The following is a 17,809-nucleotide window of genomic DNA, read 5'->3' as shown; positions in this document are numbered from 1 at the left end:
GGTATTTTAATAAGGAGAGAGTTGATATAAAACCAGCCCTGTGGACATAGCCCATATGTTATGGTAAAGGGAGAGTGAACCTGAAACCTGCTGCACATGTGTAGACTAGATATTACAGTAAGGGGAGAGTTGATCTGAAACCTGGTGCACATGTATATTTTGGGCATTGTGGTAATATAGGATAGCTGATATAAACCCAGCATTTAAATACTTCCTTTATTGTGTATGAAGTCTCTTGCAGTTCATCCTACTTGATATTGTAGACATTAAGATGTATAAGTATAGATAGTTGAGTGGTTTAAGTTTTAACAATTCTAAAGTAGAATAAATGTTAAAATCTAGAGAAAATTTTCAAAAAAGTAACTTTTAAATGCTTCTAGATTTTGGCTTGTTCAATGGAATGTATTTAAGAAGAATATACAGTAGGGATATAATACCGACCCCCTGACCAGGATGGTGATAGTGATTGTGAAATACTCAGGGAGATTAGAGAGGCTATAAAAATAAAAAATTCAATAATAATAAAAATTCCACTATTCCCATATTGACTATTTACATGTCACCTCAGGATGGGATGCAGAGATAAAGTTTCTTGACACCTTAAATGACTGCTTCTTGGAGCAGCTAGTCTAGAACCCACAAGAGGAGAGGCAATTCTTGATTTAGTCCTTAGTGGAGCACAGAATCTCGTTCAAGCGGTGAATATAGCTGGACCGCTTGGTAATAGTGACCATAATATAATTAAATTTAACATCCCTGTGGCGGGGAAAACACCACAGCAACCCAACACTGTAGCATTTAATTTCAGAAAGGGCGACCACACAAAAATGAGGAAGTTAGTTAAATTAAAAGGTACAGCGCCAAAAGTGAAATCCCTGCAAGCTGCATGGAAACTTTTTAAAGACACCATAATAGAGGCTCAACTTAAATGTATACCCCAAATTAAAAAACATAGTAAGAGAACAAAAAAAGTGCCACCATGGCTAAACAACAAAGTAAAAGAAGCAGTGAGAGACAAAAAGGCATCCTTTAAAAAGTGGAAGTTAAATCCTAGTGAGGAAACTAGAATGGAGCATAAACCCTGGCAAATGAAGTTTAAAAATATAATTAGGAAGGCCAAAAAAGAATATGAAGAACAACTTGCCAAAGACTCAAAAAGTAATAGAAAAAAAATTTTAAGGACATCAGAAGCAGGAAACCTACTAAACAACCAGTGGGGCCACTGGAAGATCAAGATGCTAAAGGAGCACTCAAGGACGATAAGGCCGTTACAGAGAAACTAAATGAATTTTTGCATGGGTCTTCACAGCTGAGGATGTGAGGGAGATTCCTGAACCTGAACCATTCTTTTTAGCTGACAAATCTGAGGAACTGTCCCAGATTGAGGTGACATTAGAGGAGTATTGGAACAAATTGGTAAACTAAATAGTAATAAGTCACCAGGACCAGATGATATTCACCTAAGAGTTCTGAAGGAACTCAAATGTGAAATTGCAGAACTACTAACTAGTTTGTAACCTATCATTTAAATCAGCTTCTGTACCAAATTACTGGAGGATAGCTAATGTGACGCCAATTTTTAAAAAGGGCTCCAGAAGTGATCCCGGCAATTACAGGCCAGTAAGCCTGATTTCAGTAACACGCAAACTGGTTGAAACTATGATGAAGAAAAAAATTGTCAGATACATAGATGAACAAAATTTGTTGGGGAAGAGTCAACATGGTTATTGTAAAGGGAAATCTTGCCTCACCAATCTACTAGAATTCTTTGAGGGGTCAACAGGCATGGGGGATCCAGTGGATACAGTAACTCCTCACTTAAAGTCGTCCCAGTTAACGTTGTTTGTTGTTACGTTGCTGATCAATTAGGGAACATGCTCATTTAAAGTTGTGCAATGCTCCCTTCTAACATCATTTGGCAGCTGCCTGCTTTGTTCACTGCTTGCAGGAAGAGCAGCCCGTTGCAGCTAGCTGGTGGGGGCTTGTAACCAGGGTGGGCTTGTAACTCATCTCAAAAAAGATATATTGAAATTGGAAAAGTTTCAGAAAAGGGCAACAAAAATGATTAGGGGTATGGAATGGCTTCTGTATGAGGAGCGATTAATAAGACTGAGACTTTTCAGCTTGGAAAAGAGACAACTAAGGGGGGATATGATAGAGGTCTATAAAATCATGACTGGTGTGGAGAAAGTAAATAAGGAAGTGTTATTTACTCCTTCTCATAACACAAGAACTAGGAATCACCAAATTAATTTAATAGGTTTAAAACGAACAAAAGGGAGTATTTTTTCACACAACGCACCGTCAACCTGTGGAACTCCTTGCCAGAGGATGTTGTGAAGGCCAAGACTATAACAGGGTTAAAAAAATAACAAGATAAGTTCATGGAGGGTTCAAAAGGAAGCTAGATAGATTCATGGAAGATAGGTCCATCAATGGCTATTAGCCAGGATGGGCGGGGATGGTGTCCCTAGCCTCTGTTTGCCAGAAGCTGCGAATGGGCAACAGGTGATGGATCACTTGATGATTACCTGTTCTGTTCAATCCCTCTTGGGCACCTGGCATTGGCCATCATCAGAAGCCAGGATACTGGGCTGGATGGACCTTTGATCTGACCCAATATGGCCATTCTTATGTTCTTAATACTTGCGCAAAATTTAATCTGGATCCCTTCAATAAGTAGCTAAAGCAGGGATAAGTCCCCAGTTTGACTAGTTTTCTGCATGGTCTTACTATGACTAAATCTTGCCATGCCCTCCCCCTCACCATCAACATAGGGTCTGTTGATCAGACCAGTAGGACTGAGGCCTGAATGAGTGGGGATGCAGGAATTTGCCACTTATTCTCGGGTTCTGCACCTCCCATTAGCCAGGCTTTGGGGACTGAGTGTGCTGATTGGCCCTTATCCTCTCCTCCAACCTCCCCAGCATATTTAAACTCTGCCTGGGCTTTTGAAGAGCCTCTAATCCCATTTAGTTGCCCCTGTCCTCCTTTTAGTTGTTTTGTTTTTCAGGATTTGGCTGGCCTGTTTTAGGATCAGGAAGTAGGTTTTCCCATTGGCTCAGACTGTCTGAGATCTGGTGGAGTTTTTCGCCTATCTCACAGTGTTGTGGAGGCATGATTGGGTTGAATGGAATAGATCTTGAATGTTTAATATTAGGAATGGTAAAACTGTTTAGCTTGTCGCAACTTGTGGTTGGTGTCCAATGTGGATAAAAGCTAAAAAAAAACTAACTCCCATAAGCAAATGAGTCTAAGGATTTCACTGGTGGACCTACAGGAGAAGGGAAGACCTGAAGTCTTCATGGATTTGAGGTCCCTCCTTGGTAACACCCCACCCCCACTCCCACCCCCACCCTGGTGGATGGAGGGTGAGAGGATTGAGAAGTGATCTGAATCTTAGGGCTAGGCCAAGCAGGGGCTATCCCAAGTTATTGGTTGCATGATGGGAGCCCTGTAACCATGCACTGGACTAGTTAAATGTCTGATACATGAGAACAGAGGAGGGACGTGTAGCACCTCTCCCCAGTGTTAATTTAATAAAGTTGCAGCCTGCTGCTTAAATCCATCCCTGTGTCTGTCGTTCATTTGCCTGCGTATCCTGATCAATCTGGCCTTTCCCGTCTATCTGCTCAGTCTAAAGTCTTGTTCTCATGAGTCCTCATTTCATGTTGCGATGCTACCACCTCCTCCTTTCTGATCTTGACTAAGGCAACCTCATTCTCCTCAAATGTAGTCAAATGTGTCTGTTAAAATAAACTTCCTGGCTTGTCACTCTGACCACATCATCTCAGCTGCTATCTGATTTAGTAACTTCTCATGATTTTGACTCTTGGCTTTACTACCCATCAATCAGCTGCTCAAACACCTCCATGCTTTCTTTCATGGTGACCCTTGTACATGGGGAAAACTCCCTAATAAAATCCATACAACTACTACTACATCCTCCTCCTTCAAGTCCAAGCTTAAGACTATCCTCTGCTGTGGAGCCTGCAAAACCTTACCTGCTGACAATGGCTAGGCAGACAATGAACTACAATTGCCCCTCTGTTCTTCTTTCTTTTCCCTGGTGCTTTACTCCCTACTGCACCCCCAAATAAATAAAAGTAGCAATACATGTAACTAACGATGCTTGGCCAGTTCTTCAAACTCATTTGTTTGTATATTCTGTACCCATCCTCTACTCTTTATCTGTTTGTATCTTTAGAGGATACATCATCCATGACAGAATTTTCTCTTCTGTTTGTATAGTACCCAGTACAATTGAGCCCCAATCCCAAATAGGGACTTCGGGTACAAGCATAATATAAATATTTATTACTAATAATATACCTGTTTTGGTTTCATATATGTTACTGCAACTTAGGGGAATTGTACTTGGGAGACTGCCAGGTTAATACATTAACTTTATTTGACCTTCTTGTGAGCTTCTTACAAATCTTTGTCTCTCTATTTACCAGGCTCTTGTACTATATATTAGTATCATGACAACATTTAAAAACCGTCTTGTACCAAACTGAATGCAATAGCAAATAAATAATACAACTGTTTAAAGGAAGGAATATTTATTTTACAAGATTTCTTTAACAAGAAAACATTTCACAAATGAGAAGCAAGAGGAAGACTAAGGACAGGGTAGGCCCATTACTCAATGAGGCAAGGAAAGACAATAACAGAAAACGCAGCTGTGGCCAAAGTGTTAAGACTTTTTTGTTTGTTTTCACCAAAAATGTTAGCAGTGATTGGAGGATTAATATAGTGAACATAAATATAAAGGGGGTAGGATCTGAAGCTAAAATAAAGAAAGAACAAGTTAAGAATTACTGAGCCCTCATCTACACTGGGAGGGGGGAATCGATCTAAGTTATACAATGTCAGCTATGTGAATAATGTCGCTGAAGTCGACGTACTTAGATCGACTTACCGTGGTGTCTTCACCATGGTGAGTCGACTGCTGCCACTCCCCCATCGACTCTGCTTGCACCTCTCAGGGCGCTGGAGTACAGGAGTTGACAGGAGAGCACTTGGTGGTCAATTTATTGCGTCTAGACTAGATGCGATAAATCGATCCCCGCTGGATCGATCGCTACCCGCCGATCCGGCGGGTAGTGAAGACATACCCTTAGACAAGTTAGATGTCTTTAAGTTGGCAGGGCCTGATGAAATACATCCTAGAATACTTAAGGAACTGGTTGAAAAGATCTTTGAGCCATTAGTGATTATTGCTGAGAACTTGTGGAGGACAGGATTGATCCCAGATGACTGGAAAAGGGCAAATATAGTACCTATTTATGAAAGGGAGAATAAGGATAACACAGGGAATTATAGATCAGTCCTCTTAACTTTGGCATCTGGAAAGATAATGGAGAAATTAATCAATCAGTTTGTAAGCACCTAGAAGAAAATAATATGATAAGTAACAGTCAAGATCGATTTGTCAAGAACAAATCATGTCAAACCAACCTAATATCGTTCTTTGACAGGATAATAAGCCTTGTGGATAGGAGGGAAGAAGTAGATGTGATATATCTCGACTTAGTAAGGTTTTTGATACTATCTGACATGACAGAATCAAACTGGGGAAATATAGCCTTGACAAGCCTAATATAAGGAGAGTTCACAACTGGTTGGAAAAGTGTACTCAGAGAGTAGTTATCAGTGGTTCACAGTCAAGCTTGAAGGGCATATCAAATGGGGTCCCAGAGGAATCTGTCCTGGGTCCATTTCTATTCAGTGTCTTCATAAATGATTTGGATAATGGCATCGAGAGTACATTTATAAAGTTTGCAGACAATACCAAGCTGGAAGGGGTTGCCAGGGCTTTGGAGGACATGATTAGAATTCAAAATTCTGGACAAACTGGAGAAATGATCTGAAATAAATAGGATGAAATTCAATAAGGACAAATACAAAGTACTCCACTTAGGAAGGAATAATCAATTGCTTGAATACAAAATGGGAAATGACTGCATCGGAAGGAGTACTGCAGAAAAAGATTTGGGGGTTATAGTGGATCAGAAACTAAATATGAGTCAAAAATGTAATGCTGTTGCAAAAAAAAGCGAACATCATTCTGGGATGTATTTGCAGGAATGTTGTAAGCAAGACATGGGAAGTAATTCTTCCATTCTACTCAGCACTTATAAGGTCTTAACTGGAGTACTATGTCCAGTTCTGGGCACACCACTTCAGGAAAGATGTGGACAACCTGGAGAAAGTCCAGGGGAGAGCAACAAAAAATATTAAAAGTTTAGAAAATATGACCTATGAGGAAAGATTTGGGCAGGGGGAGGGGAATTGGATTGTTTTGCATAGAGAAGAGCCGACTGAGGGGTACATAATGTCTGCAAGTACATAAAAGGCTGTTATAAAGAGGAGGGTGACAAATTGTTCTCCTTAACCACTGAGAACAGGATAAGCTGTAATGGGCTTAAATTACAGCAAGGGACATTAAGGTTAGACATTAGGAAAAATTTCCTAACTGTAAGGGTAGTTAAGCACTGGAACAGATTGCCTAGAGAGGTTGTTGAATCTCCATCATAGAACAGGTTAGACAAACACCGGTCAGACAAGCTCTAGACTATAATTAGTCCTTCCTCACTGCAGGGGACTGGACTTGATGACTTACCAAGGTCCCTTCCAGTCCTACATTTCCGTGATGACTTATACAGCCATTGTGCATCTAATAACTTTTAACAGTAGCATTAGAGCTATTCAAAGTGTAAAATCCACCCCACTGGCAGTTCTAAATTTTATGGCCTCTTCTTTAGTGCTGTCTACCCCCACTTGAGCTTTGAGGCTTTGCATTTTTTCCTTCCCGAATCAGAAGCTTTTTCTCCCACTTATATGGTAATGAGTACATGATAACTCTCTATTTTTAACTTACTAATTGCATTTTCAGACTGTAATTGTATTTGTCCTTTGTATACATAAATACATAAACCAGTTCAAAATAAATTGTAAGGCTGATTAATTTTATGCATTTGAATTGAATGAGGTAAGAAGTCACAGTCCTTATATACCTTCATTGTACAGAGAAATTGCTGAAAACCCTAGGTAGTAGCACAAGGCCTGAGTAGGCTAACTCTAGGTTTGACCCTAAGTTTTTATTTAGGGACAAAGATAAAAGAAGTCTAGCACAAGCACATGGAGCTTAAAACTTTCAGATTTCATTTTAAAAATGTAAACCAATAGTTAGGATTGTGGCTTTAACAATTAAGGACTAACAATCTGAGGACTCCAGTTAAAGTTCTTTTGCTGCTGATTAGGATTTCTTGGTGGTGATTAGTGAGTATGAGAATGCAATCACATTTGTAGGGTTTAATCAGTCCGAAGATGGAGAAGTTAGTTATCCAAAGAGAGAGAAATTAAAACCTATAGTTCATATTAGTCTTTTTTTAAATCTTAATAAAAGATTAAGTTTAAAAGGCTGAGAAGTCTGTGACAATGCATCAAAGAACATGTAGAGTTTGTAAAATTTTACTATCATTTTTTCCAGTTCTCAAATTTATAAATAAAGATTTACAGGCATCTATAAGGAGGAGAAAAGGACATTTTTCTAGATCTTGTGAACAGTACACATCTTTTCATTTTCATAGAACCACATACCTGTAGCCCTTCCATAATTTTTACCTTTTTTATATATGTCAATCTTCGTCTTTTATAAATCTCAAATGTTGAAAACCCTCAATTCTGAATTTATACAATATTTATAGTGCATATTTTCAGTCTTTTTATAATACATACCAGTTACATTTCCTTAAAGCATTTCCCCCTAACAGCTCTTTGCAAACATTAACTGTAACCTCACAACACTCCTGTGAGGTAGGTAAATTAATATTATTCCTAATTTACAAATATGGAAACAAAACTTGGGATTTGTTAAACTTCTCCAACAGTGGTCGTGTCTACATTAGAGAAACCTGGAATGAAAATCTCTTTAGTTTCCTTTCCATATCTTGAGGGAGGGGGGGAAATAGCTCTCTCCTCCCATCCCCCCATCCTCGGGATTCCACCACCATTGGAATTTGTTTTGCTTTGAGGTAAGCTAACCACCTTGTGGTCCCCCACTATACCATCTCCACCAGTACAGTGCTAGTATGGATGGGAAGCACTGGTATAATAGCCCAGTGGTGTGAACAGTCTTACTGCTACCAACACACAGTGTCAGTCACTGCTTTAAGTGTTCTGTCTCGTCTGTATTCTGCACTCTACTGCACAGGGGCAAGTTTGTGCAAAAATACAGAACACACCAGAGCTCATTTGTGTGCTACTTTTGCCAGCATCAGTTTCTTCCATATTTACTATCCAATGATCCACTCCTTTATTATTATTATTTATTTGTATTATTAACTTGTTTGGTGGTAGCACCTAGATGCCCCACTGCTAGGTGGGTATTATACACACACACATAAGGAAAAAATGGTTTCTGCCCTAAAGATCTTACAATCTAATTAACAGCAATCCTGTTTCAGAGAAAGCTTTCCTATGAGCATGTTGCCAGCTAGATTATAAACTCTTTTGTCCAGGGGCCATCTTTTTGTTATTTGTATACAATGCCTAGCAAAATGGGCCTTGGGGCCTCTTTGAGCTACCTCAGTTTTAAAAAGAAAAGGATAAGTCAGTGGCAGACATGCAGACACTGGGGACCACAGAGAAAGATAAGGAGATTTTGTTGCAGCTGAACTCTTTTGGGAACACGATCATCTACGACCAGCTGTTGAAGCACCTTGCTGAGTATAGCATCACTCTGGCAAGCAGTGGCAGTGCGAGACTGACTTTAAGATCCAATTCAATTAATTTTGGGAATTAATAAGCATGCTTGGGCCAGGGATACAAAGAGCACTATGGAACAGGACTATGATTGAATATTCTAGTTACTCTGCTTTGAAGATGAAAAAAACAGGACTGTTAGAAAGGCAGAGCAGATTTAAGCAGGACAACAAAGAACTTATGATGAACTATATCTGCCATGACAGGGAAACAAGGTGTGAGCACCAGCCATTCCAAAGAGAAATATTTAATAAGTACCAAAAGGCTTCCAAAGAGGAAGACATTGTGTCTGTTCCAGTAACTGATCCCTAGACCTGTGATTGTACGAATTGCTCAGTATAATACAATGCTCCATATCGGACTGCTCCTGTGCTCCAATCCCCGTAAATCCATTCTGTGGTTCTCCACCCCTGCACACGAGCAGAGCAAAGGAAATAGAAACCCACAAGATGTATATTTCATGTCCCTGAAATGTACATATTCTGTTGCCCTTCTGGCTAAAGTTACCCTGGTTCGATATTGCAGCTGGTCTGCATGTTTGTGTTTCTAATACAGAAATTTTTCAGAATAGATTTTTGTGTGATCCTATACCAATCATTTTATATTCAATATCAATATTGCAATTCACTTCTCCAACTTTTTCACTTCTAAAAAAGATTTCTAACCTATGAACAAAAGGAGACGAGGCAGACATACAGCAAAAGAGTGAACCAACCACAAATAGAGCACAACAAAGGTAATATTTATATTCACAGTTCTCAGCTCCATAAACTCCTTCACTATACAGATTAAATCATTGGGATGATTAAAACAAACTCATGCCTTCTTCACAATGGTAAACTCCCCATCAGCCAAACAAGCTATGAATTATAGTAGCAACAAATGCTAACATACTTCTGCCAACCTCAGTAGTGTTGCCCCTTTTTGACCCGTGCAGTATTCAGATTTTGGGGCCCTGTGGGTGCTCCAGATGCGAATAGAAATTGGTGATAGGTATTTTTATAATGCAGGGTTTTTTTTATTTACAAAGAATGTACAAAGTCCTGTGTCTCTGCATGCAGAAGGAATCTAATAGCAGGAAGCAGCTTCTTTTGCTCAAGAGCAGTCTTTTCAGCCTGCACCCCAGACACAAAAACCGCTTCCAAAGTCAGCCATCGTGTTTTCAGCTGCTCCTTCAGGCTGTCTTTTAGTTTTCTGGGTGTTCTCTCCCCACTTCTGCCACCCACCCGCACACATCTGATCATAATACCCAGCCAAACCTAATGCTAGTTTCTGGGCAGACTCTGTTAGGCTTTGTTTTAGATGTGGGCCCTTATCTGCCTTCAATGGGGAATTCATTCACACATCGGTTTGAAGGAGGTTTAAAGGCAACCCGTAAGGTTTCACCCTGCTCATAACAGTAGTCTCCATAGTTGGTCCCCATTCCCCACCAGCAAAGTGAAAGTATGCAGAGCATCTTCCCTAGCAAATAGAACCATTGGTAGTTGAACTAGTGAGATACACCATTGTAAGTACCTACAGTGCTGTGTGACCAAACTAGCTGTGGTGTTTTCAGGTGCACTTTGCCCCTTAGCCGTACTGCAACTATTCTGTACCATTGAAGTTGCGCTACCCTCTGGGTACCTATCCCACAACTCCCTGAAGTAGTGGAGGATTTTGAAAAGCCTCCTAAAAGCCCAAAGTGATTGTGGGAAATGAGGTCAAACTTCCATAATCTCCTGCAAAATTCTAAGAAACCCACACTATTTCCAGAGAAAAGAAACCAGTGAAAAGCATTATCAGAGACCCAAAGCTGATCTAGATGACCTCAGAGCACTGATAACTCTTGCCAAAATTTGTTTCTCTGGCTGACAAAGAAAATTACATTTTGGTTGATCCATTTCTGTTGAACTAGAAAGCTCTAGTGAGTGAAATGCTGAGTAGGGCTTCCTGACAAAGAAAAGCAGAATACACCAGCCTTGCTGTTAAATTCTGAGGCTCTGCTACTTTGCCTTGCCTACTAGTAGATACAGATGATGCTAAGGGGAAGTTCAAACATCCCTCACTTGCTTGTTCATGCTGCAGTCTGTCTCCGAAGCGTATTTTTTCCAATTACAATGTTACTCTGTTTTTTATTTTTGTGGCCATTTAATCTGTTAGGTTTGTTGCTGTTTTGGTTTTGGGGGGTGGGGTTGTTTTTTGTTTTCCTTCCCAGGCATTTTTAATAATTCTCCTTCCTAGGGTTTTGTGCTTTTAAGGTGGCCTTTTCACTTTTTTCCTTTACTCTAATGCCTTCTAAAAGGAGGAAGAAGGCTAAATCAAAATATACAGCTGATCCTTTTAGATCTACAGAATCTTCAGCAATGTACAAGGAAAATTTTAAGTGATATCAAGACTCCCTATCATCACAGTCCCCTCCTGTGAACTTTTTTTTTTAAATCAGTAACTCCTAGGAAAGCAGCACAAAAAGAGACCGTGTTCCTAGATTAATAGTGAAGGCAGTTCTAAGGTTTCCTATTCTTTCTGCAATCTAGTCATTATAGACTAGATTTGACACTTGTGAATTGTATTAGTTATCTGCTTAAAGTAAAGTAATTTTGATCAATGGTCTGACCTAGTTGAACAGTCATAGACAAACTTTGATGAAAAGATTCTCAAAAACAAAGTATGAAATCTTTAACAAGAGTGTTAAAGATAATCTATTAATACAGAGGAAAGATGAGATCCACAACAATTTCATGGAGTTTGGTACTGTATGGATTCATGGAATTCAGGGTAATCTTAATAGTGTTCAGCTGCCTGAAAACAAATTCTGCTTTAGTGTTTGTTATCTTGTTGATTCAGGTTTATCTATCCAGACCTTTCCCTTAAAGACCTTTCTTCTCTTGAGGCTCCTGTTGTTGCTGTTGCTGGTTGTACAGTGTCCAAATGTGTTTTAGGCACTTAACAAAAAAACTCAAAAAACCCAATCCCCTCATCCCCAGAGACCTGGTCCCTGCCAAAGGGTGAAATGCTGGCCTCACTGAAGTGAATGGGGTGGGGGTGGGGGGTTGCTATTGAATTCTGTGGGGCCAGGATTTCACCCAAAGAGGATGCAACCTGTTACTGTTGGTTCTATGCTTTCTGCTTGAATAGTTATTATGACAATAGATTCAGTGAGCGATCATGAATACATTATGGTTCAAGTATGGAAATGGAAAGGTTATAATAGTTTATTAAAAAATAAAAATATATGTTCCTTGTTATGAGTTACATCAGTTGGGCATGAAGAAAATAATTGGTCTAGGGAGAGCATTTTAATCTTTGTGTTCTGTGCTTCAGTCCTTTTCCCAACAAAACTTAAATTAGTTACAGAGAGTCCTGTGGCACCTTATGGACTAACAGACGTATTGGAGCATGAGCTTTCGTGAATATGCATTCAAAGAAGTGGGTATTCACCCACGAAAGCTCATGCTCCATCTAACGTCTGTTAGTCTAGAAGGTGCCACAGGACTCTTTGCTGCTTTTACAGATCTAGACTAACACGGCTCCCCCTCTGATACTTAAATTAGTTGATGATTTTAAAAATTGTATTTCTTTTACAGTTAAGTTAAAGAATTTTTATAATCTTGGTTGCACTAAAAAAAATATAAAGATTGCTATAAATTAGAAGTAGTTGTAGGGTACTTCTTTGTTTCCAGAGTATGATTGCCTATGTTGTGTTTGTATGGTTTTAGTATTTTAGGTTTATTTTTATAACCTGCATTACCTAATGCCAGAACTGAGGAAAGTAATCATGCTATCTTTTGTTTCTGTAGAAATACTGCAGCACAATGCAACTTGATTCTGGAATAGATTATAGGAAACGAGTTCTTCCTGCAGCAGGGAAACTTTACTACCTGTAAGTTGATCTATTGTGGGATTTTTGCCCCTCTCCCGTTTTTTTTCTTAATAGCCAATAACTTCTCACTCAGTAGGAGAGGGAAAATGTATAATACAATTAGCAGAGTGTGACTTTTTTTCTTTCTTTGCCTTCTGATCCATTTTGTACTGCGGACTGCCTTCCATTATGCCATAATGTTAACTTCATTAAACTACATTTTCAATATCCTCACTAGCTTCATTTACAATGTGCAACTGAATCAAAACTAATTAGATTTTTGGGGAGGTGTGGTGTTTGGAGAACTGAAGTGACAGATGGTTAGAAAGTAATGAATATCCTCTTGTAGGAGAGTGTACAATTCACTTATAATAGAAGAACATCCGTATTGTATTAAAGTAATTAAGTATTTATAGAAATCTTCTGACAAGGATTCATTTAATGTTGGGTGTTCCTATTTGTGGGTATAAAAAAAAAGTCTTATTTTGACAGATGATCTGTTTGTATTTACCATGATGAATTTACTTTAGCATTTACTCTGTATTTGAACATGATAAAAATATTTAAATGATACACAATACAGCCATAAGTACAAGTGGATGCATCTGCCTGATAGAAACATCTTCTCTTTGAGTTAAAATGTTGGAACACCTTTGCATCACAGACTTTTGTCTTTGCCAACTTGCTTTTAAGGCAAGTCTATCATTAGGTCAATGGCAACCAGAGTGATACAGACAAATTTATTTTAAATGAGATTTATAGCTGTAATATCTGCTTGCCTGTGGTGTAATTACAATGTAGCAGCAAAGTATGTTTCCAGTAACAAAGGTTTATGAGAACCTTCAGGGGCTTCAGCCTGGGAGACAGACCTCTTGAAATTAAATGTCCCTGTACCAAATAATAAAATTAAAGAGTTACAGTTATTCCTCTAGACATAGAAAGAACTAGTTAGTAAAATTACAACAGTGAAATTACTCTTGAGTATGCATTTTATTAAAAAACATTGTAGTGGAAGAGAATTTAAATACTAGAAAGTTTTTCCTTTTTTCTAAATACATGCAGTTGGACTGCTTTTCTTTATTACTGGAATTATTAAATCAAAATTGTTACTTATTTAAGCCTCAATCCTTCAAAGATTTAGGCACCTTTTAACTTTATCCCTATGAGTAGTCCCACTGACTTCATTGTGCGTGTGTAAATCTTTGCAGGATCTGGGCCTTATACTTAATGAACAAATGTTTGGTGAATCCGTAACAGTGCTGTACTGTACCCTATGGGAGCCCAGAAGTCTAAATCCAGCTTTTATTTAAAGGCTGTGACTGTGGATCTGGCATACTTAGCCTGTGTGGAAAGGAGTATGGAAGGAAGTGGCCAGATACCACCTGGAGAAAGTGAAATCATACTCCATGCAACTGTCCAGTTCCAGTTCTTTTACCCAGGGCTTTTCTATATTCACTTAGAAATACAGACTGTAAACAGTCATAATCACCCAGCAGAATTCCGTTCAAACCCTTGTCCCCAGGTCTTCACAGTCTCTCTCCACCCCCTCCCCATCTGATCCTTGCTTCCTGCACCTATTTCCCTCTCAAGACTTTTGTCCAAGAGGCACGCGGGGCCCTGACCCTGGATCTATCTTGTTTGCTTCCGCACCTAAGAGGCAGAAAGGTTTATGTGGTTTGCTGTAAGCCAAATGATTAAGAGCAAGCATGTGACCTGCAGTTACAGCTCCCAGTTTAAAGGATCATAACTGGGACATACACATCTGCCCCAAAGCTTAGTGCCCCATATCTAGTGCTTCACGATACTATTTGCAAAACTTATGACCAATGAAGTGATAGTGATGGAGACTGAAGGTAGTCCCATCCAGCTTTTTGTCACTAAAACGATGCTGGTTGCCTCCTAAGCATACAAGATAGTGCAGTGGTTTTAAAACTGAGTTGTGACCCGGTACTGGGTCGCGGAACGTAAGGCACTGGGTCGCGGTGGCTCTGGTCAGCACCATCGACCAGGCCGTTAAAAGTTCCGTCGACGGTGCTACCCGGCTCAGGCAGGCTAGTCCCTACCTGTTCCGACACCGCGCTGCGCCCCGGAAGCAGCCAGCAGCAGGTCCGGCTCCTAGGCGGGAGGGCTACTGGGCTCCGCGTGCTGCCCCCGCCCTGAGCACTGGCTTCACACTCCCATTGGCCGGGAAATGGCCAATAGGAGCTGGGTGGGGCAGTGCCTGCAGGCAAGAGCCACACGGAGCTGCTTGCGCACCTCTGCCTAGGAGCTGGACCTGCTGCTGACCGGTTCTTCGGCACAGCACAGTCCACGGTGCCAGGATAGGCAGGAAGCCTGCCTCTGCACCCCGGCTGTGCCACTGACTGGTAGCCACCCGAGGTAAGCCTGTGCCCTAACCCCGTGTCCCAATCCTCTGCCCCAGCCCTGTGCCCCCCCAAACCCAGAGCCCCTTCCTGCACCTCAAACCCCTCTGCCCCAGCCCAGATCCTGCACCCCCAGCCCAGAGTCCTGACTCCCTCCCGCACCCCAAACCCCTGCCCCAGCTCAGAGCCCCTCTCACACCCTGAACACCTCATTCCTGGCCCCACTCTGCAGCCCTCACCCCTGCACTCCAACCCTTGCCCTGGCGCTGAGCCCCTCCTACACCCCAAGCCCCTCATCCCCAGCTCCATTGGGTCGCAGGCATCAACAATTTTCTTCAACTGGCTTGCCAGAAAAAAAGTTTGAAAACCACTGAGATAGTGTAATGTGAAGCAAAGAAAAAATAGTCGAATCCTTGTAACTCCAACAGAGGGATGGATACATTTTGCCTCCCTTTCCCACCATCTCCATAGGAATACACATTTCTTTTACATGCATGAGGACCTTCAGTCTGTGTAGAGCCAGCATTGACATTTTTTGTCAGATCTCTGAAATATTTTGCTACCAACTCTCCCATGTCCCTCCTTCTGCTCACCACCCGTCCCCCCTCAATTGACTGATTCTTGTCCACCATGCTCGCACCCTGCTGTCTATTAATAAGTATGATTAGCATAACTTTAATTTTGTTAAATAAACTGGGTATGTGTGTGTCCTGAAAAATGGAAATATCTCTGTGCTTAGAATGGAGGTCAGATTTTTGGGGGAGAACGGAGGGAAATGTAGTAGTAATCTTCCAAGCTCTTCCTACAAAATAAGTACCACTCATTTGAAATACCAGAATAAGACACCAACCTCAGTAGTAGTATCATCCTACTGATTACTAGAAGCTTCCTTTTTTTTTTTTTAATGAAGATTAAGATTCCCTTTTACATTTTTGGGGGAGTGGTTGTGTCTCCTAATTATTGATGGGGAGTGGCTGTTCTTCTAATGCTACAGATGTTTGGAGTTGAGGTACCTTCTTTTGCAAGAAGAGGGATACTATAAAGAAAGATCAGGTTTACCATTCTGTAATTTACAAAACTTACAGAGCTGCAATTCCTTTTCAAGGCTTCATATAGAAAAATGTGACTTTTAAGTGCTACCTGAAAAAGTTTTAAAAGTTAAATAGTGACTAGCATGCCACTGAAAGCTTCATACATCTCATAGATGATGAATTGGTTTATTAATTTTATATCAACCATAGAAACAATTTAGTATTAAAATATTTACTACAATTTAGGGCTGTTGATTAATCGCAGTTAACTCACACAATTAACTCAAAAAAAGTAATCGCGATTAAAAAAATGAATGATGATTAATCACAATTTTAATCGCACGGTTAAACAATAGAATACCAATTGAAATTTATTAAATATTTTTCTACATTTTCATATATATTGTATTCTTTGTTGTAATTGAAATCAAAGTGTATATTATTTTTTATTACAAATATTTGTACTGTAAAAATTATAAACTAAAGAAATAGTATTTTTCAGCTCACCTCATACAAATACTGTAGTGCAATCTCTTTATCATGAAAGTGCAACTTACAAATGTAGATTTCTTTTTGTTACATAACTGCACTCAAAAACAAAACAATGTAAAACTTCAGAGCCTACAAGTCCACTCAGTCCTACTTCTTGATCAGCCAATCGCTAAGACAAACAAGTTTGTTTACATTTACAGGAGATAATGCTGCCCTCTTCTTATTTACAATGTCACCAGAAAGTGAGAACAAGCATTTGCATGGCACTTTTGTAGCTGGCATTGGAAGGTATTTACATGCCAGATATGCTAAACATTTGTATGCCCCTTCATGCTTCAGCCACCATTCCAGAGGACATGCTTCCATGCTGATGAAGCTCATTAAAAAAAATGCATTAATTAAATTTATGATTGAACTCCTTGGGGGAGAATTGTATGTCCCCTACTCTGTTTTACCCGCTTTCTGACATATATTTCATGTTATAGCAGTCTTGGATGATGACCCAGCACATGTTGTTCATTTTAAGAACACTGTCACTGATCTGACAAAATGCAAAGAAGGTACCAATGTGAGATTTCTATAGCTAGCTACAGCACTCTATCCAAGGTTTAAGAATCTGAAGTGCCTTCCAAAATTTGAGAGGGACGAGGTGTGGAGCATGCTTTCAGAAGTCTTAAAAAAGCAATATTCCAATGCGGAAACTACAGAACCCGAACCACCAAAAAAGAAAATCAACCTTCTGCTGGTGGCGTCTGACTCTTTGCACTGCTTTGGATTGTTATCGAGCAGAACCCATCATCAGCATGGACGCATGTCCTCTGGAATGGTGGTTGAAGCATCAAGGAACATATGAATCTTTAGCGCATCTGGCATGTAAATATCTTGGGACGCTGGCTACAACAGTACCATGAGAACACTTGTTCTCACTTTCAGGTGACATTGTAAACCAGAAGCAGGCAGCATTATCTCCTGCAAATGTAAACAAATTTGTTTGTCTATGTGATTGGCTGAACAAGAAATAGAACTGAGTGGACTTGCAGGCTCTAAAATTTTACATTGTTTAATATTTGAATGCAGGGGTTTTTTTAAACATAATTCTACATTTTTAAGTTCAACTTTCATGATACAGAGATTGTACTACAGTACTTGTATTAGATGAATTGAAAAATACTATTTCTTTCTTTTTTTTACAGTGCAAATACTTGTAATAAAAAATAAATATAAAGTGAGCACTGTACACTTTGTATTCTGTGTTGTAATTTAAATCAATATATTTGAAAATGTAGAAAACATCCAAAATATTTAAATAAATG

The 17,809-nt window shown here is 39.7% G+C and overlaps 1 protein-coding gene across 1 annotated transcript in view; it reads left to right on the top strand.

Annotated features, from left to right (window-relative positions):
* The window catches only part of AFG1L (AFG1 like ATPase), a 141,260-nt gene that overhangs the window by 87,116 nt on the left and 36,335 nt on the right, over window positions 1-17,809 (top strand). The window contains exon 8 of the mRNA XM_054024534.1: window positions 12,549-12,631. Within this exon, the coding sequence (XP_053880509.1) occupies window positions 12,549-12,631 (83 nt within the window). The remainder of the gene's footprint in view (window positions 1-12,548; window positions 12,632-17,809) is intronic.

The sequence above is a fragment of the Malaclemys terrapin genome, chromosome 3 (assembly GCF_027887155.1).
Source record: "Malaclemys terrapin pileata isolate rMalTer1 chromosome 3, rMalTer1.hap1, whole genome shotgun sequence".
NCBI lineage: Eukaryota > Metazoa > Chordata > Testudines > Emydidae > Malaclemys > Malaclemys terrapin.
The sequence above is the reverse complement of the archived record's forward strand: the minus strand, read 5'-3'. Positions and strand labels throughout refer to the sequence as shown.